At 40.2% G+C, this 20,280-nt stretch overlaps 1 protein-coding gene across 1 annotated transcript; it reads left to right on the top strand.

Moving 5' to 3' along the window:
• The first annotated feature begins 456 nt into the window (after positions 1-456).
• On the top strand, positions 457-19,418 carry LOC139646037 (ferroxidase HEPHL1-like). Its single transcript, XM_071521935.1, has 20 exons — positions 457-703; positions 2,535-2,779; positions 4,572-4,784; positions 6,167-6,364; positions 6,806-7,060; positions 8,242-8,410; positions 9,445-9,584; positions 9,725-9,856; positions 11,271-11,476; positions 12,521-12,665; positions 12,875-13,087; positions 13,866-14,082; positions 14,208-14,347; positions 14,499-14,624; positions 14,756-14,862; positions 15,020-15,245; positions 16,491-16,630; positions 17,332-17,485; positions 17,659-17,673; positions 18,962-19,418. The coding sequence occupies exons 1-20, from the start codon at positions 537-539 to the stop codon at positions 19,033-19,035; spliced, it is 3,282 nt and encodes a 1,093-aa protein (XP_071378036.1). The 5' UTR covers positions 457-536; the 3' UTR covers positions 19,036-19,418.
• Positions 19,419-20,280: the final 862 nt, after the last annotated feature.

The following is a 20,280-nucleotide window of genomic DNA, read 5'->3' as shown; positions in this document are numbered from 1 at the left end:
AGAAATTAACTGCAAGGTGGAGCGTAGGCTACGTGCTTTTTCCCAGGTAGACCTACCGTTAATTAAAAGTTGGGTCGACTGAATTCAAGGGGGTTTAAAGTTGGTTGGAAAGTTTTACAATTAGGCATAAGGTATTTTACAAACAAGTAATGAATAAAGCAAAACAAAACAAAAGATGCATTTGAGACTGACAGATCGCCGCACAGTCAACTCCTGTCCATAAGCCCACATTTTACCATGATCAGATGGCATAATTAATTGGCCTATGTTTTATAAACATCCTACAATATGTAGCGTGAGGAGATACAGTATTATCCCTGCACGTCTGATACCACAGTAGGCGGTCGCCGTCACTGCTCTCATGCTGAATAGCGAGACTGTTTCCCTTAGCAGAGTTTCATAAGTCCTGCAGCCCGCTGTAATGCACGGTGTTTACGTGCTTGCTTGGGGGTGTTAACGGATGTTTCCTTTTGTTCCTCGTGAACCAAAACCCGCTAGACACTCGGCCCTGCATCTAACGGGACAATCATTTGGACATGGCAGGGACATTAAGGCTGTTGGCGAGTTTGTTGTTTGTTCTTTTCCCCCTTACGGAAGGGGGGCGCAGGGAGAGAGTTTACTATGTGGGGATCATTGAGGACGTCTGGGATTACGCACCAAGTGGAAAAAACCTCATAAACGGGCAAGAAGTCGCGAATGATGAGTGAGTTTGTGACTCGGTCAACTTTAAAATTATTTGAAAATATGTCATGCAGATAGGAAAGACCACGACAGATAGTCTGATTACAAGTGAGCCAAGTTACTCCATTTGATTCACCCTGTGTCACAGCCACGCATGGGGTGTAGAGAGTACTGACAGATCTGTGGTGATTATTACCAGAGTTAGGAACCCCAGGGATCCCATCTCTCAGACCCAGAAATGTTTAGATTGAAAGTGATACTTCATGGCCAATAGTTTTACTGCTGGAAGCCTGGTGGACGCCGAGATTCAAAGATGATGAGGCATGATTAGTTCATAGTGAAAAATATTGACTGTCTTCTTTCATGAGGTTACAGGCTTCCTTGGCTATGTTTCATTTTTCGTTTCAGTAGTTTAGTACTGTCACTGACTTGTAGAGCAATTTAAATGTTTTCCTATGCCTCATTGCCAGTCTGTTTCAGGTAGGATATCTGTAGGCGGGGCACATTTGAGGCACAGCTTGTCCCTTATTCCATAGATTTTAATAGAGAGGTTTGAAGCATAACACAAATTGTTACAGCATTGCGCAATTCAGCTGGGCCTTTTTCCTGACTTTCACTTACCTGTTCAGCTTGCCCAATAGTCACTGAGGAATGCCACACAGGTATGCTATGCTCCAAACAGGTGAATCTATATTTTATATACCTGCACAAGATCAGCTGTGCTCAAACCTTAGTATTTTAGCCTATACTCTGAACAGTAATTTTTTATCACATTGTCCACTTGTTTTCCCCATTTGACATGACATTTAATCCATAGGCAGAGGATTTCACTGCCTCCAGTTGGTGGCTGTTAAGGAAAAGATGAGTTATAGATATGAGCTAATGGGGAACCAAGATATGGAGTGTTTTACAATAACTGGGATTGAGCTGCATGACATGGTCACACAGGTGCACAGATTGCAAATTGGAGATGTGTGAGAAATCTTACTTCAAAACCACATGAAGGATCAAGCAACCTACTTTCTTCATTCAGCCTACCATAGCAAACCTATTAAAGTGAAATGATGGCATTTAACTATCTATATTAACTCAGCTGAGGCATTAGTAAGCCAACTGAATAAATAAGCACCCATACAGAAACACTGTGAAAAGCCTTGTAGCACCCAAAGTTTCATAGGTGCAGGGATGGCTACTTTCTGATGCATTTTAGGTGGTGAGGTAGTGGGTGAGGTGTGGAGCTACAGCACAAATACTTTGAAGTGTGTCACTAAATTCCTATGACCAGGTGGTCAGTAACACCCTGAAGTCAGACTGTCAGCAAGGCTTTCTGTTCTAGATTTTGGTTTGGTTGTGAATTGGATTTACTGTAGCACAAATATGTTTGCAACAGCTCCAGTAACAGGTTATTAGCCTGTAACAACATGTAATCACAATAATGACATGTTTAATTGTTAGAGCTGCAACCAGATAGGTGGAATTTGTTCTGAAACACCACAGCAACAATTACAGGATATATGACCCCTCTATGACCTACTTTTTAAGATGAAATTTAGTCTGTTACTGACAATGAATTTAACAAAAAATCCCAAAGAGACAAATGGCCTTTTGTGAAATCCTAACATGCGTGCATAGTGGACAAAGAAATATCTTACAGAGATGAGGGAACAGTCTGAATGCCCATCAAAATAGCAGTAATTACTCTGACTTCTCTTTCTCTACTCCCTCCTCCAGACTCTCCTCCTACACACTCCCTTTCTTCCTCGTCCATCAGTACTCCTGTTACCATCTCCCATCTAACCCCTGCTCTCTCTGTTTCTCTCACTCCTTTTCCTTCCATCCATATCTGTTCTCAGACATGCATCTGTATTCTTGGAGGGAGGACCCCATCGTATCGGCAGTTCGTATAAGAAGGCGATGTTCCGGCAGTACACGGATGCCACATACCGTTTCCAGGCCCCCCGACCTGAATGGTTGGGCTTCCTGGGGCCCATACTGCGGGCTGAGGTTGATGATGTCATCGTGGTCCACCTGAAGAACTTTGCCAACAGGAATTACTCCATGCATCCCCACGGAGTCTTCTATGAGAAGGATTCAGAGGGTATAGTGATACATATGCACAGAAACACACATACTGTACACACACACACACACACACACACACGTGCAACATCAAAGAGACATCATTAAGAGTTTTTGTATTTGGAAGAGTTTTGCTGTAAAATGAGATATCCCCCTGACAAAAGTGACACCGACTGATACAAAATGATAGCTATAGGAGCTGTAGTATTATATTTTAAAGAATACCGAATGATGAATTAAAAGGATTTCTTTCCAAAATGGATATAGAGTTTTAGAAATGATCTCTCCTAATAAATCATGACAAAATGTGATGCAAAATGTAGAAAGGTAAACTACAAAATTCACATCACATTACCATTGTTTGGATGAGTTATGATGACATTTAAGACTGTGTTTTAAAAATGAAAGCATGTGAGTGACATCACTACAGATACCTGAAGAAGTCAATGTGTACTGATCACAGGGATACATATTCTAACAAGTGAAATGCTCTGCCAAAATGTACCATCGCTTTAAGTTTTTAAGTTAAACAGTTTTCTTAGCAAATTCCTTTAAGGGAGTATTCTATTTAAGCCAGGTCTGTTATCAAAACACTTGCTTGACCAGGTCAAACAAGTGGTTAAAGTGGATATTTCTCTGATTTGTTTCTTCCTGGAAAGGTGCTTTTCCAAAAGTTAAATCAAATAAACTAGAATAAAAATAACTTTAATGAAGTACAGGATCCCTGTTCAAGGGACTTGGCTGGTGGACAATCATTGTTGTTTTGGCATTCCTTAAGGACCTCACAGGCTCTCATCTGCAAATAGACAGTGTCTGTGTATTCAGACACAAAGGGATGTAATTTCTTATCTTGTATCTGATTTTTTTTTGTCTAATGCTTGACTGAGATTCATTGTGGCAGATTAGCACTGTTCTCCTACTCTTCCACTTCGGGCCAGACTGACTTGGATAACAGGAAGATGACATGGAAAAAACAAATTCCAAGCCAATAAAAAAATGACACAAAGAGAGATCAGTGCAAAGGATGCGTGTACAAAGAGTGACCTGTCACACTTTCATTGACTGGTATTCTATTCTGGCAGATATACTGTCTCAAGTAATCTGAACTCTGCAAGTCTGTGTTATGCAATACTCCCCATCCCCCACCCTATTAGGGAGATGCTTGCTGTTCTGGGAATTTTCCAGGCTCTGAAATTTTGGTTTCCTCCTTGAAACAGATTATGAATGGTGTCCTGCCCTATTTCAGAGATTTAAGTCATTCTGTGAGTCAGTCAGACAGAGGATATCTTCTCACTGGCCAGCTAATATTTACAGTACCGTACAGAACAGCCTCTCAGGGGTCAAAACAACAAGTGATAAAATCTGCTAATTCTGTGTTAAACTATGTCAGGTGACAAATGAGGAACTCAAAGTTCACTGGTATATCCAAGTGTAAGTGTCTGTCACTATGTGTGAGGTCATTTATGTGTTTATAGCACATACATACTTACAAACGTGGCAGTTGAAAGCTTAAAAGAGATAGGACCCAAAGAAGAAATGGATACCACCTTGATTTTGAATAGCTTTGATCAAGGATGTGATTATTAAGGCCATTTAAAGTTGATAAATCATATATTTTATGTAGAATATGTTCTGCATTGTTCTGCTACATTTAGTTTCTTATAAAAAAAAAATCAAAGGCAAAATTGTTCTTTTACAACACAGATAACGCTTTTGTTGTCTACCAACTTAACATCAAAACAGACAGGTCCAACTGCTTTTCACACTTCCGAGGAAAAACTAATCTCTGACTTCTTGCATTTGTCCACCAGGGGCGCTCTATCCAGATGGGACATCAACCAAGTTGAAGCAGGATGACTCTGTTCCTCCAGGAGGCAGCTACACCTATCGCTGGGAGGTCAGGCCAGAATTTGCACCCACAGATGGCGATGCCAACTGTCTGACCTGGGTCTACCACTCTCACCTTGAAGCTCCTAAGGATATTTCCTCTGGACTCATAGGTGCACTGCTCACCTGTAAGAAAGGTATGAAGATATGTGACCAAATGCCATGAACCCAGGCTCACACAACCATATCCATTTAACATCAGAAAATGTTTGCTCAAAATGCCCTTTTTTTAATTCAGTAATTAATAATTCAAAGAAAATATTTATCAACCCCTCATGTAATATACACTTTTAAAGCTCTGAATGCAAATATCAGTAATCTATGACAAACAAAAAACTTCCCCACAATGTGCCTGTTTTTCCCTGTTGGCTCACGTCTGCGTCTGTCTTAAATTGTGTGTGCATGTCAAGTCAATTTATTTATGCAGCCGTTAATCAATAGTCTCACCCCATAGCCACACCCATATTATGACACAATGAATGAAAATGGCACCCTTAGATCAAGACAAGTCAAGTTTTATTTGTTTTTAGCCCAATATCGCAAAGCATGTCTCAAAGGGCATAACAAAATTTAAAAAAAACAGTGGTCATGTAGACCAGTAGGTACAAACACATACAATAATGCATAATAAAGAATAAAAATGTAAATACAGTAACAAAGTGACTTCAAAAGGCAGGGGTATCATATCAGTGGGTCATTGTTACATAACCAGCTAGAATTGGTCATAAGTTAGAAACAAGAGATACGTTTTATGCCTGCTTTTAAAATATTCCACAGAGTTAGCATCTCTGATCATTACTGGGAGACTATTCCAGAGAGATGGTGATCAGTAACAGCAAGCCCTACTGCCTACTTTTATCCTTAGAACAGGCAGGAGACCTGCATCCTGGGTTTGCAGAGGTCTCATTCGTATATATGGGGTAATAAATGGGTTATTCTTTAGCTATATTCAGCAGATGAAAAAAGGCAGTTTTTGTAATTTTGTTGATATGTATTTCAAATGAAAGTTCAGGATCAAACATGACACCAAGATTCTTAATGACGGGACTCTGTGATATTCTAAAGCCATCAAAATTAAGAGAAAAATTGTTGGGCCAAGAATCAGCATCTCTATTTTGTTCAGTAGAGGGAAATTTGATGTCATCCAGCCTTCGACTGAGATAAGCATACCTCTGCGTTTTGTATTTGTAGGTCATTTTTAGGGTCGATGGAGATGTAAAGTTGACTATCATCTGCATAAGAATGAAATCCTAAACTGTATTTATGAACTAGGTTCCTGCGAGGCAACATGTACATTGAAAATATAATTGGGCCAAGGACAGAACCCTGTGGCACACCGTAGTTCACCATAGATCCTCAATGAGAACATAGAGGGACCCCCCTTTCAGGACGGTCAGGCACATGGGTGCTGAGAGTGGGCAAACAAAGCTGAAGTGTGCCTGCATCAGTGCATGATTGCCTAAGTATGTAGAGTATTCACCCACAGCTTGCAATACCTCTTGTTTCTGTGTGCACACAGGCATCCTGAAGCAGACAACACCAGAGGCTGTGCTAGAATCAGAGCGTAATGATGTGGACCAGGATGTGTTCCTGATGTTCAACGTGGTGGATGAAGGCCTGAGTTGGTACCTGGAGGACAACATTCAGACCTTCTGCTCTGATCCAGACGGAGTCAACCGGGAAGACCCTGACTTTGAGGAGTCAAACCTGATGCATGGTGCGTGATGACATTTTTCAAAATCGTACTCATTGTTTAGACCATAAGGCTACAGTACATGGATTAAGTTGGTTAACCACAAGGATATTATTCATTGTACTATGGAATATATTTTTTTAATCTGAATTCCAAATTTAGATTAAAAAATTGAAAATACTCATCCCAATTTTCTTCCTTTCCCATTTTCTATCCCCTGCTCCCTGATCACTACATTTTCAATCCCTGTTGTCAAAGTACATTGCTATGAATTGTATGATTCATTTGCAACAATGGTGTCTGTATCCTTCAATTCTTTTAAAATTTCCACAGAATGCAGTCACATCACATCAGGCTTCACATCATTAATTCCCTCCACAGACCATAAAAGAAAGATTAAGATTAAATCTTTTCTCTGTTTGTCCTGTCCTCTAACTTCTCCCTCTGTTTTTCTTTGTGTGACAGCCATTAACGGGTACATGTTTGGTAACCTGCCTGGAATCGAGTTATGCCAGAGCCGTTCAGTAGCCTGGCATTTGTTTGGCATGGGTAACGAGGTTGATATTCACTCTGCCTATTTCCATGGGAATACATTGTTGGACCGTGGCCACCGCACCGACGTTCTCAGCCTGTTCCCAGCCACTTTTGCTACAGCCGAGATGGTCCCGGCGGCAATAGGAAAGTGGCTGCTGACCTGCCAGGTTAATGACCACCTTCAGGGTAGGGCACCTCACCTTTAACCTCTGTGTCACCTTTGCCCTCTTTGCTGTGACACCTGATTGGTTGTGGAGAGTTGCTGACAGGGGAGAATGTGTTGTTGTGAGGTACAGCACTGCTATTGTCAGAGCACAACTAAGAGGTTAAAGTCATGAGCCATTTTACAGCAGTGCATGTGTTTCTGCTCTATGAGTCACTGTTGTCATGTTAAAACAGGCTTTGAGTTTTATTTCCAGGTAGGGCCTGTTCAAAGTCTGTTGAGCATTGCACCGAATGAGCAATACTTCCTCAGTCTGAGTAATGCTGACACTTATGAAATACTACCTCTGTGCATCACACTGGACTTTCCATAGTGTGTTAATCTTGTCTCTCTCTGTAACTTTACAGGAAAGTCACTTTATGGCCCACATTCATTTAAAGGCCCAATCCACGACCGTTGTACAGTGCCACCATCGCCCCAATTGTCGCTCTAGCTGTCTCTTTTTTTTTTTTTTTTTTGTTTCGCTTTCACAGCAGCCGAGGGGAGAGCTTAGGAACGAGTACATGCAAGCCGAGGAGCCACGGGAACTGCCCAAACAGATTGTACATAACAGCTTTTGCCAATTGCTGTAGTTACTTCACTTAGCATCAACTAATACATGTATTTCCCTCTAAGAAATGAATGGTATAGTTTGGTTACGACAATGAAAATATTATTACATATCTGCCTGTCCTGACATCCTCTCACAAAGCCAAGAAAGACTTTCTGCTATTAGACTCAGAGACGAGTGGGTGCAGCAGAGGGAGGGGCGCTCTCAAAGCAAACAGCAAACCAAAACAGTTGTGTTGTTGTAATTCCTTGCTCAGCCACAAGAGACCTGCTCTCACCAGTGATCGTGGATTGGGGCTTTAAAATACATCACAGCATTACAGCACATTACAGTTTTATTTACTATACACATCATACTTTTGAACAGAACTTTAGAACAGAACCCTGCCACACTATTATTTTATACCCTGCCAATAAATCTGAGGGTTTCCAATTGGTTTTCAACCATTAGGCATTCCTAAGGTTGATTTACACCACAAGCATTTCCTCTGTAAAGTTAAATTATGGGTTGTATAATGTGTGTGTGTGTGTGTGTGTGTGTGTGTGTGTGTGTGTGTGTGTGTGTGTGTGTGTGTGTTTGTTTCATCTATCCTAGCTGGGATGCAGGCCTTGTATGAAGTGAAGTCCTGTGGCAGTCAGGCCAGTCCCTCTCCAGTGGGAGGTGTCATGAGGGATTACTACCTGGCAGCAGAGAAGGTCCGATGGAACTACGCCCCATCTGGAATGGACCTAATCAATAACGTATCCCTTACTGAGAGCAACAGGTAGGCAGACATGTTGATGTCACATTATGAGAGACATCCTGCAAACTACAACCTACTGCAATACATTTTAACGGAGTAATTCACCCTAAAATGAAAATTGAGTCATTATCTACTCACCCCCATGTCAGACAAAAGTTTGCAGGACTACCAAACACACAATGACTTAGCCGCTGTAGTTGCATCTCAGCCTCCCTCCCAAACTATTCTCTTTATGCTCCAATAAAAGCAAAATGTCCTTCAAATTTCTCCAAACAGCTCATGCGGCATAATCCAAGTGTTCTGTAGTCAAACACTTGCACTGTAGGTCCAGAAGTCCAATATTTACCTCATTATCTCCTATATTGTCCTCACTGACAATGCTCTGGTCACATGTGCACCCCACAGTAGCAAGCAGAGTGTTTCACCAGAGGAAACTATAGGAGTTAATGAGGTAAATACTGGACTTTTGGACCCATAGTGCAATCGTTTAGCTACAAAACACTTGGATTTGATGGATTATATGTCTTTTTTTTTGGAGCTGTAAAAACGTAGGGAGGCTGAGATGGAGCTATGGGGACACTGTGTGTTTGGTGATCCTACGAACTTCCGTGGGGTTTCGACTGAAATAGGGGTGGATAGATAATGACAGCATTTTCAATTTGGGCTGAACTATTCCTTTAAGGCTGGCTATATTGCCAAACAAAGTTGTTTGTCTATGTGTATGGGCTCTGAACGTGGCTGATTATATATGAGGTGGTCATTCCTGTGGTGAGTTAGGTTTGTGGTGTCTAGTGTAAACAGTGTAGATAGCGATTCAGTTGTTTGGTTTTTTTTTGTTATTGTTCCCTGACCTGACGCAGTGTAACCTCTCTGACTGGCCAGCTGTTTGTTCTGTTCTGTTTCACTGTAGTATGAAATTCCACAGCCCTGACTCATCAAGGCCAAATAAATAAATCTTTAATTCATACCACATCACTCCTTCTGTCTCCACTCATCCTGTGCTCTCCATGCCCTCCCCCTCCATACCCACAACCCCCTCTCCTTCATGCATGTAGTGCATCAGAGGTGTTTTTTGGCAGAGATGGGGGTATGATCGGGGGGACCTACTTCAAAGTGGTATACACGGCATACACAGATAATACCTTCACCACCAAAAAACCATCAACGCCTGATACAGAACATTTGGGAATCCTGGGTGAGGCCTGCTCTTTCACCAAGTGTCTTTCTCTCCTTTGGGACGTATTATTCCCTCTTATATTCACTCTGGCAGTACACTGGTATTTTGACTCTCGCATATAATTCTCTCACAGACTCTCTTGTCTTACATCTGTCCAGGTCCTGTCCTGAGGGCTGAGGAAGGAGACACCCTCAGAGTCACATTCATGAATAAGGCTGATAGGAACTTCAGTATCCAGCCTCATGGTCTACATTATGACAAACGCTTCCAGGGAAGCAGCTACAATGATGGTGAGACACTTCAAAGTAGCTAGTTGCATAGGCCCTTTTCACATTTCTCAATGCAGAAGCATTGAGAAACCGGTGCATTACAAATTCCTCTTGCCAGCTACGTCCTTCACTATATCGCTCCACAACCTGCCCCATATTTTTCATTTGTTACATTATGTATGTAGTGCTAGTAACATTACAATTTTTTTTTTTTTTTGTTGGATTGGTTTGTCAGTAGTCGCAAAAAGAAATTTGCCACAGGAAGTTGTAATGCACCGGTTTAGCTGTTACCATGACGATGTGAAAAGGGCCTATTGCCACAAATTCTAGTTACACACCAAATCCACATCCCTATACAAAGCAAATGGTTTTGTACCCTATCTAATTAGTCTAATTAGTCAAATTCTATTGGCTTTTAATTTTATTTATTAGATATTCAAGACTTTGCACATAGTGATCACAAGGAGATGATTTAATAAGCTGTATTTAATGCATAAAACTAAGCTGGGGGCTCGAGATGGTTCGTTATTCAGACAGACAGACAGAGGCATGATTTTGCATGGATATTGCTTCAACATTGAAGATTATGTCCCCGTCAACCCCGCTGTCTCTGCCTCTGGTGTTGGCTGGACTAATGAAGCAACATGATTACAGCAAAACAGTTGCTTCTGTGTATGAAATATCTCAATTACTTCATATTTGAAATTTTGAAATAATCTTACAGTGATTGTCATTTCTATTTGTGGTTGCAAAACAGCTTATTTGCAAAGTTGATGGCAATGTAGGCCAAGCCTGGTTCAGAAATACAAATTGGCTTATTGAGTTAGCCATGGTAAAATAAAAAAGAACAATTAACAAGAGTTGCGAGAGTAATACAGCTATTATCACTATTATCATTATCAAACAGACATTAGAATACATGCTACAAATCAATGGCTTTAACAGTCAGGCAATGTGATTGAATCTATTTCTCAAATCAGCACCACCACACAAAGATTGGCAAGTACAAATAAGTTTGACTTAATCTGTCATGTTAAATCACTGATCACATTAATGAACTGAAGCAACAACAGACAGTACATAGTTGTCTTTGGCTATAAAGTGTAAACCGCAACCCTTTGGCAGCGTTGTGTAACAGAAGCTGAAAGCAAATGAAGATGTGCCCATTGACTGGGCTTTCTTGGTAGCATAGCAGTTCTATCTAGGTAGCCTTTTTGCTAGCTGGTGCTCTGAATCACTGTGCTTTGTATTATCAAATCCTTCCAGTCTGATTGTCATCTGTTGGCCTAGCAGTTTCCCTTGGTCTGTTTTGAATCTGTAGGCATAGTGATAGGAAATGCCAAGATCCTTTTGAATGTTATCTCATGTACATGAATAGATGATTGAACAGACAGAAGCAGCAGATCTGGTAATTGTAGTGCTTTGTGTGCGACAGGTGTTGACAAGCCTGGCTCCCAGGTGGGTCCAGGGGAGACTTTCATTTATAAGTGGCAGGTGCTGGAAGGTCCCTCTGCCTCAGACTCTCCCTGTATCCCCTACCTGTACTACTCCGCTAGTGAGCCCACCCAAGACACCAACTCTGGATTAGTGGGACCCCTGCTGGTGTGCAAGAAAGGCACCCTGGGGGAGAACGGAACCCAGGTGCTGTATTAGCATTCATGTACACTTTCACTTTCTTTTTATTTTGTTCTTCATCAATGTCTTTCTTTCTCACTGTCTCAGGGAGCGGGCAGAAAAAGCCAAAATACACAGCATTTTAACGGGTTTCCTCTGTGCACATAACAAAAAAACAAAATTCATTACAGGAAGGCACCAATATTTGATTAGATTAGATTAGATCAGATGAAACTTTAATGATCCATGTTGGGAAATTGGGTCACTGCAGATAAGATAGATAAGGGTAGAACACAAAGTACTGAACATAATGCAGCAAGTAACTGTAGCAAAAGAACATCTTGAGATGTTGAGGGGAATACAATTATACATCTTTGATAAGCAGACACTGACAGATTACACACATTACTCACATTATCATGTACACAAAATGAAGAACATACTTACAGTAATGTGTCCAGACATGCAAATGCACATTGTAAACTATTTACATGATCAAATTCACACACAGAAGAAATATATTTGCAGAAATATGTCCATAATGTGCAAATTTACATTATCAGCTCCATATTGGTTTTTCATATTGATATCGATTTTCACATATTGATATCAGTTGTACTGTATTTTACTTAACAACAGCTGTTTACTTAGTGCTAACTGTAAACCCATGAAGCCAATAGTGTATTTTTATCTCCAACTAATATTAATCATTCAGAATCTGCTGTTATTAAGAATTACAACCATTGTCAGTGTGTGTTTTAACTTCAATTGAAGGGTTGCATGCCCCTCTGTGTATTGAGAAAATTCTACAACCCTTGTGTTTATGAAACCTTTTCAAAACAAATTAGATAAACCCAGAAATGCATGGTTGTCAAGCTTAAAACAAGGCTGTTTTTCTCAGTTCCTGGAAAGTTGACATTTTGGAGATACAAGGTTTTCCCCGGACAACAGCGATATGCAAAGAAGTGTGAAGCAGATCTAAACAATGTATTACATTTTCCATTTCCATTGATATTGATAACATGCATTTATCTTTAGTTTCACCTTGACTGTCTGTGTGCTATTTCACAGAGGGACGTGGATAAGGAGTTGTTCCTTCTGTTTTCTGTCATGGATGAGAACCTGAGCTGGTATTTGATGGAAAATATCAACGTGTTTGGCAGCAATGAGACAGACCTAGCAGATGAAGCCTTTGAGGAGAGCAATAAGATGCATGGTAATCAGTGTGTCTGGGGGTGTGGGAGGGGGGTGTGTGTACTTAGTTGCCTCATTGTCTGTATTTACTTTTAAATAGTATTATATTGAAACTGACTGCAGCTTGCAAAGCACTGTCATATCTGAGTGCAGTTACTGGCATTTCTTTTATATTTGCTTTCTTGTCTTTGTATTTTTTCTTTCTTTTTTTTTATCTCCCCTTCATTTTAGCGGTGAATGGGTTCATGTATGGGAACCTTCCTGGACTGAAGGTTTGTGCCGGGGACAAAGTTGTGTGGTACACCTTTGGGCTAGGTACAGAGGCGGACATCCATGGTGTTTATTTCGAGGGCAACACCTTCCAGAGGCAGAGCACGACCCGCGACACAGTCAGCCTGTTCCCGCACACCACTGCTGCAGTTGTCATGCAGCCACGCACTGCTGGTCAGTCACATTGCTCTCTACACACACATACACACACACAGACTGCTGCTATCCAAACATTGCATACTTTTGTCTCGCACACACATTCTCTGGGTCTGTCACGTCTGAGAAATTTTGACTCTGCCAAACCAAGAATCCATCATTTAAGATTTGTTCTTTGCAAACATGCTGACATTATCTTGAGTGTGTTTCCCATGACGTAACCTCCATCCTTCACAACACTTCACAACAGGAAACATGTACGGCCACAATATAAACTGGTGCAGGAAATGTCTGCCAAGACTGTAAATCCATACATAAGAATATACTAAATAAGAGCATACACTGTGTATTTACAGTGCTTGTAGTATCCTGAGAGTGTGAGTGATACATCAGCCTGGTTAAAGGGGAATTCCACCATAAATGACCATCAGGTTATTTCTGCAAAAGACTTTTGCCTAAAACTCCTCCAGGTTTCTCCTCTGTGTTTTATGTGTTGAGTTATGAGAAAAATACTGTCCTATGAAATCATTGACATCGGATTTTATGGACAGTCATGTTCAACATATATAATTGTGGAAAAAGTTGTAAATGTTTAGTACAGGTACAGGGGTATGGGACATGTAATTCACCTCAGTTGCCTATCTCAAGCAATGTAATTCAGTAATCTCCCCTTTAACATTTGAATGACTTGTGCCACCACAAACTCCACGGATTGTTAAGATGTTGTATAGTTCTTACTAAAAACAGATTTATCACAATTTCCAACTACTTAACCTCTCTTCATTCCCCCACACAGGTGTGTATGAAGTGAGCTGCAGAGTAACAGACCACTATTCAGCTGGGATGAGGCAGCAGTACATCGTAAAGAATTGTCCGGGGCGTAATGTGAACCGCACACACACAGGGCCGTCGAAGGTTGTACAGTATTTTATCAGCGCTGAAGAAATAGAGTGGGACTACTCACCGGACAGAGCCTGGGAGCTGGAGAAGCACCACGCCACACCTGAAAACAGGTGTGTGTGCATTCACGCAAGATAATTGTACGTTGACGTATTTCTGTTTTGCAGCTGGAACCTGTGATTTACAGCGTAACTTATTACTGTTTGTTAATGCTAGCAAATTGGTGTGTGTCTCCCAGTCCAGGCAGTATATTTGTGGAGAGAGGGGAGAACCGGATTGGTTCACGCTATAAGAAGGTGGTGTACAGAGAGTACACCGATGAAACCTTCAAAATACAGAAGGAGCGACCGCTGAACCAACAACACTTGGGAATTCTGGGTACGCTTAGCTGTTCTTATCTCTCTCATGTTTTTAATCAAGAAGAAGCTGTAGGAGGACCTACAGTATATAGAAATGGCTCGCTTAGTGGATAATTCATGTCTTTATAAACACATTCATACATGTATGTGTTTTGTTTTTTCCCCTGCAGGTCCAATAATCAGAGCAGAGGTAGGAGAGCAGATCCTGATCAAATTCAGAAACAACGCCAGCCGGCCGTACTCCATTCACGCACATGGAGTGAAAACCAGTGACATGCACAGTCCAGTCGAACCTGGTGAGAATAGAGTTTGTGAAAATAAGAAATGTGTAGCTGTTGCTTATGAAGGCAGAGCAGTACAAAACCCTGACCTTTTACTAAGAAGGAGTGTGTTTATAATTTGTCTGTGTGTGTTCTCGTCCCGTCAGGCATCATGACAGAGTTCAGGTGGGACGTTCCTCACAGCTCCGGTCCAGGAGTCTCAGATCCTAACTGCATCTCTTACGCCTACTACTCCACTGTCGATTTCATCAGGGTACACACTGCATGTACCATTCACACAAATAACACACACTTCACAGTATTAAGCTACTGTAAATGAGAATTTGTTCTTTATTCTTGACATGCCTGTTTAAATAGGGGTTAAAGAAGTCAATGTTTATGTGACAGCGTGTTCGTTTGTTTACGTTCAGGATCTGTACAGCGGTCTCCTGGGGCCGCTGGTGGTATGCAGGACTAAGACTTTGCAGGGTCCAGATAGACAGAGGACAGATGTGGAGAGGGAGTTTGCTCTACTCTTTATGGTGTTTGATGAAAACCAGTCCTGGTACTTGGAGGAGAACATCAGAACGTACCTTGGCACCGACCCAAACACCTTCATACCAGACGAGGACTTTGAGGAGAGCAACCTGATGCATGGTGAGAGAGATAGAGGGAGAGAAGGAGGGAGGGAGAGGCAGAGTGAAATTATTGGATTCATGAAAGTGTTTAAGATGAGATAAGAAACTGTAGAAACTATTGATCCCTGTGCAGAAACTGGGTCACTGCAGCAGCAAAAGCAATGGGATAGGATAGGATGTAGCATGGAGGGAGAGAAAAATAGAATATAAGCACAAAAATAGAAATAAGAAAATGGCAATAGAAAATAAGCAAGAAAAACAATTCAACATAGAATATAAACAATTTTGGGATTATATAAACATATAAATGCAGACAATAGTAGCAACACATATGAGTAGACTGTACAAGGGGGAAGTATTGGAAAGAGTATGGATTACTTATATGTATGGATTATTTTACAGTTGTTACTTAGTCTCAATTGCATTGGATATGCAAACCAAAGCCTACAACTGGTTCACAGAACAAAGTCAAAAACAAATAAGAACCATGTTATTAAATGAATGAATATGAAAACAAGCAGAAAACATCCTAATAATAACCTGTAATTAAAACGTTATGAAAATCACTTATACCAGACTGTCTAAACATGTAATCATTGAAATACAGAGATCTACACACACACACACACACACACACACAAACACACACAATCACAGATACAAACCTTTCGGGATCCAACTGGCACCTCTCTATTCCCACTCTTCCCTGTCCATCTGGCCCCCGCTTAGATGCAAATAAGCTCACCACCTGCCCCTCAAACACATATGGCATAACCTTTGAAGCACATAGGCTAAAATTAAAGTAGCTAATTGAAAACCCGGCAATGCAGCTTGACAACTTTATCATGCAAGTTAAAAATCTTTCTTCATGTAAGTGCCCTGAATGTTCCTTTCTGTCTTGTCCAATTTCGACTCTACAAGTTGAACGTGACAGAACTGTGATCCTCCTTAGCCCACATTGATTGACTGATGGATAAATACAATCAAAACCAAATGAAAACCAGTGTTGGTCTCATACATGAAAGCATGTTTGCCCTGATAAGTGTTTTAAAGAGAGTTGCCTGTTTTAACACAGACACTGAAGCATTACAAATTGAAATTTTAATTTGTTTATAACTGGTTTCAGAAATGTTATCATAGAGGAAGAAAGAAATATAATTTTGGTCTCATGCCCTGATACAAACTGACTGCCTCTGTTGTATGCATTGGTGTGTGTGTGTCTACGTTTCTGTGCGTGTGCATGTGTGATGTGTGTCTATTGAAGGGATAAATGGCAAGCTGTATGGTAACCTCCATGGCCTGGTGATGACACAGGGCCAGAAAGTCGACTGGTACCTACTGGGCATGGGCAACGAAGTGGACATGCACACCGTTCACTTCCATGCTGAGACTTTCACTTACAAGGTACCTTCTCCACCACCATCATCATCATCATCATCATCATCATCATCATCATCATCATCACAGTCTAAAAGTGCAAGATTTTTATGTAAAAATACACCTGTCTTATCAGCTGAAATTCTGGTGTCGGGTATGGTAGGAAAACTTTAACATCAAAGCTTCAATGCAAAATACAAAACTGTCAAAGCCTTTGGTTCAAAGCAATCTGGGTATAGAAGTCTAATAACAAACAGTTGCCTCTTGCTGCCATTTAGGATCGCCAAGATGCAAAGTTGCCCCGTTCAGCTTTAATTTCTTAATCCTCATTGATCATCATTACTGTAAATCTCTGTCATCATGCCGTCATCAGTAACATCACAGTCATCACTAGCTCTTGTCATTTGTCAATATTATCATTGCCATAGTTTTTACTTTTATTTACATTTTTCTCTTCTTTTGTGCTATTTGATAATAGTAAATATTTGTGTTGTGTCATGTACTCTATGAAGACTAGCTAATATTGCTGTGTCTGCTAAATAGTGTCATTGCACATTAGTGTTGTCTGGGATGTAATGTGAAGGCCTTACACCCAGATAAAAAGATGACTCATGTATGGTTGGCAACTGTACGTCATGCTTTCAGTTCCTCAACTCCATGCTCATTTCCTCCTCTGTGTTCTTCTCTCTTTCTGTTGCCACCTTGTTGTGTGTGTGTGTGTGTGTCAGACGGACCGTGTGCATCGTGCAGATGTGTTTGATCTCTTCCCCGGGACTTTCCAGACAGTGGAGATGGAGGCCGGAAATCCTGGGACTTGGTTGCTCCACTGCCACGTGACTGATCACATCCACGCCGGCATGGAGACCACTTTCACCATCAGAGGTGCGTGTGTGTGTGTGTGTGGTGTGTGTGTGCATGCATGTGTGCGTGTGAGTGTCGTCTGTCTGTCTGCGTGTTTACATGCATGTGTATTTACATATACATACATGAATGGGTATGAATATTTACAGAAGAAGATTTATCTAACATCCCACTTTTGCTTTTTTTAATTCCAGAAAAGTCCTCACATGGTAAGATAATTCTTAATCTTAATCTTAATTTATGATGTACAATTTACTGGAACAACTCAGAACGCACAACCTGGGTCAGAAATTACCACCATAGTGTATATAAATACACCATAGTGGGGTTTTTTTTGTTTGTTTGTTTTTTAAATAAAGGCATTTTATACTATTCATATTTATAATGTATTTCAAATCTGACATCATTATGGACAGCTATTTCAACATGCTGCATGAACAAAAAAATACAATGTTTTTAGATATAGTAGATGCATATCAATCAGTTGCTGAATTTGTAATCACTAGAACTGATTAATCCATCTATCACTTAACAACTAGGTTTGTTATAAGTGAACCTATCAAAAAAATCAGTCAATTATTCACTAGAAAGTATGTCTAGTATAGTTGTCTAATACTACTAATTGTAGTCTAGTTTAGTGCAGTCTAGTCTATTAATCAAATCTACTAGTCTAGTCATCTAGTTTAGCCCTTTAGCCTAGTTTAGTAGTCTAGTCTTGTATCCTAGTCTAGTCATCTATCTTACTATATATGTCTAGTCTAGTCAAGTAGTTAGTCATCTCATCTAGTCTTTCAGCCTAGCCTAGTAGTCTAATACTGATACAGTATATATATATATTATATTCTAGTTTTGTCTTTTAGTCTAGTCTAGTATTGGACTCTCTCTCTCTCTGTACTGCAATTATTATATAATGGACATTGTGTGTTCTGTAACATTATCTGTCTCTTGGCATCAAATCTTTCAGAGGTAAATGTTTTGGGCCAAATACAACTTACACATCAGCTGTGTCAGGCATTCTTCCAGAGTTGTGAAATTGTTGAATTGTTGAAACTGTAAATATATTCCTGACCATAAAAACTTTTGAGAAGGATGAAACATTCCAATCAGATACCACAGGAAATGTATTCAGGCCATTTGTGATCCATGTTATGAAAACTTTGTAACACAAAAAGTGTATTTTAAAAAAAAAAAGTAAGACATGAAATGACATGAAAACCATAATTTGTGAATATCAAAGATGTTTGAATAATACTATAACATTGAATTCATCATTGAATAATGATGAGATTGGCTGATAACAAAGATATAGCAAAGAATACATTTTTGGCCCATGTTGTGTATTTACGGGTTAACTCTTTAAGTAATAAACGTTATGAATGTGAACAGGATGATGTCATTATTGATAATTGTAAAATGCCCCTCCACCCTCCACCCCCTCCCCTGTCCTCTTGATGCCTCCTTCATTCCCTTGTCTCTTATCCCCTGCTGTTGCACCAGGAAGTGGAGGCTCCATAAACACTCCATTACTTTCTCTGGCACTTGGACTTTTTGTGGTGGGTGTGCTGCACTAACAGGATGGGACTCTTGACTCTGGACTGTGTGTGTGCACCAATGACAATGACTGCACTTAATTAAAATCCAGGGACTACATCACTGTGGAGTATGTGTGTGATAGGGGCTACGTACGTAAACATTACATGAATTGTAATGAATCACCGATCAAGCCAGCCAAAATGTACCCATAACAATGGCTGTACAATCATGTATAAAGTTCAAGGTAATTTTCTTTCTTACAAGTTCAACAACGTTCTATAGCTGTGGATTGTTTGTATGTTGCTCCTGTTTTCTGGCATATTGCACTATATTTGATTTGTTTTGGCTACTTATGCAAAGCACTGCTGTACCAAATATGTTTGATTCAAAGTGTGAATGTGGAATAAAGACATTTATTCAACTGTGTTGTGATAGTCATTTATGTGTGTGTGGTCATGCAGATAGCTTTCAGTTTCATTCATGTGTTTTTACTTTTTAGCACCACCTGGCGGCGCTAATGCAATTTGACAAGAGAGAGTTGCCAAGAATGCAGACCAGTGATATAAACGGATAGAAGAGTTGTCTGGCCATTGCTATTCTTTTCTTTTGAGTTTAGCCTTCTGCAAAACCCATAGCTTTATTCAGTTTATTCTCATCAACCAATTTAGTATGTAGACCTACAGCACATTCATAATTTAAAAGTAAAAGTTTTACAATTTTAAGTTAATTTATTTATATTTAGCCCCAAAGGACTTTACAGAAACAAGCCTACCTATATAACTGATCAACAATCAATCAGAGAACAAAATGATGTAATAGCCCACAGTATGCAACAAAATAAAACACAAGGAAACAAAGAAATCCAAGGAAAACCTTATAAGGACAAAAAATGGAAGAAATCCTGGGCGGGCCAAGTCAAAGAGGGATTCTCCACCAGGACAATATCTGTGAAGCTGAAGTCTCCACAATGGCCACATGTCTAATTATTGTCTTTATCTTGTCCTTTGTCTGTCTTCATTCAGGAGCATATGTGTTTTATGTGTGCTTTGTAGTCAGTTATAGGGTAGACCTACAGCTAGACCCATTAACCACTATAGGTGTGACACAATTTCAATTACAAACAACATGGACAGCTGGCCTTTGGCTTCTGATTGGATAACCTGTGGCTGACCCAACGCACTTTGTTTTTTACAAAGATAACATGAAATAGTGAGACAATAGACCTGTTAGCCTACATAAGCATTCCGTGGGCCATCAATCAGTTTACCATCCATTATTTAGTA

Source organism: Centroberyx affinis, unplaced genomic scaffold (genome assembly GCF_046629955.1).
Source record: "Centroberyx affinis isolate AG114_WGS23_722 - 3 ecotype Tasmania unplaced genomic scaffold, CSIRO-AGI_Caff_v1 ptg000946l_1, whole genome shotgun sequence".
Lineage (NCBI taxonomy): Eukaryota > Metazoa > Chordata > Actinopteri > Beryciformes > Berycidae > Centroberyx > Centroberyx affinis.
This window is presented reverse-complemented; position numbering and strand designations above follow the sequence as displayed.

Excerpts from the sequence above, each read along its gene's own strand:
- LOC139646037 (XM_071521935.1), top strand. The coding sequence starts at position 537 with ATGGCAGGGACATTAAGGCTGTTGGCGAGTTTGTTGTTTGTTCTTTTC. Across the intron at positions 14,625-14,755 it reads GCACAGTCCAGTCGAACCTG|GCATCATGACAGAGTTCAGG; the intron begins GTGAGAATAGAG and ends TCGTCCCGTCAG. Across the intron at positions 14,863-15,019 it reads CCACTGTCGATTTCATCAGG|GATCTGTACAGCGGTCTCCT; the intron begins GTACACACTGCA and ends GTTTACGTTCAG.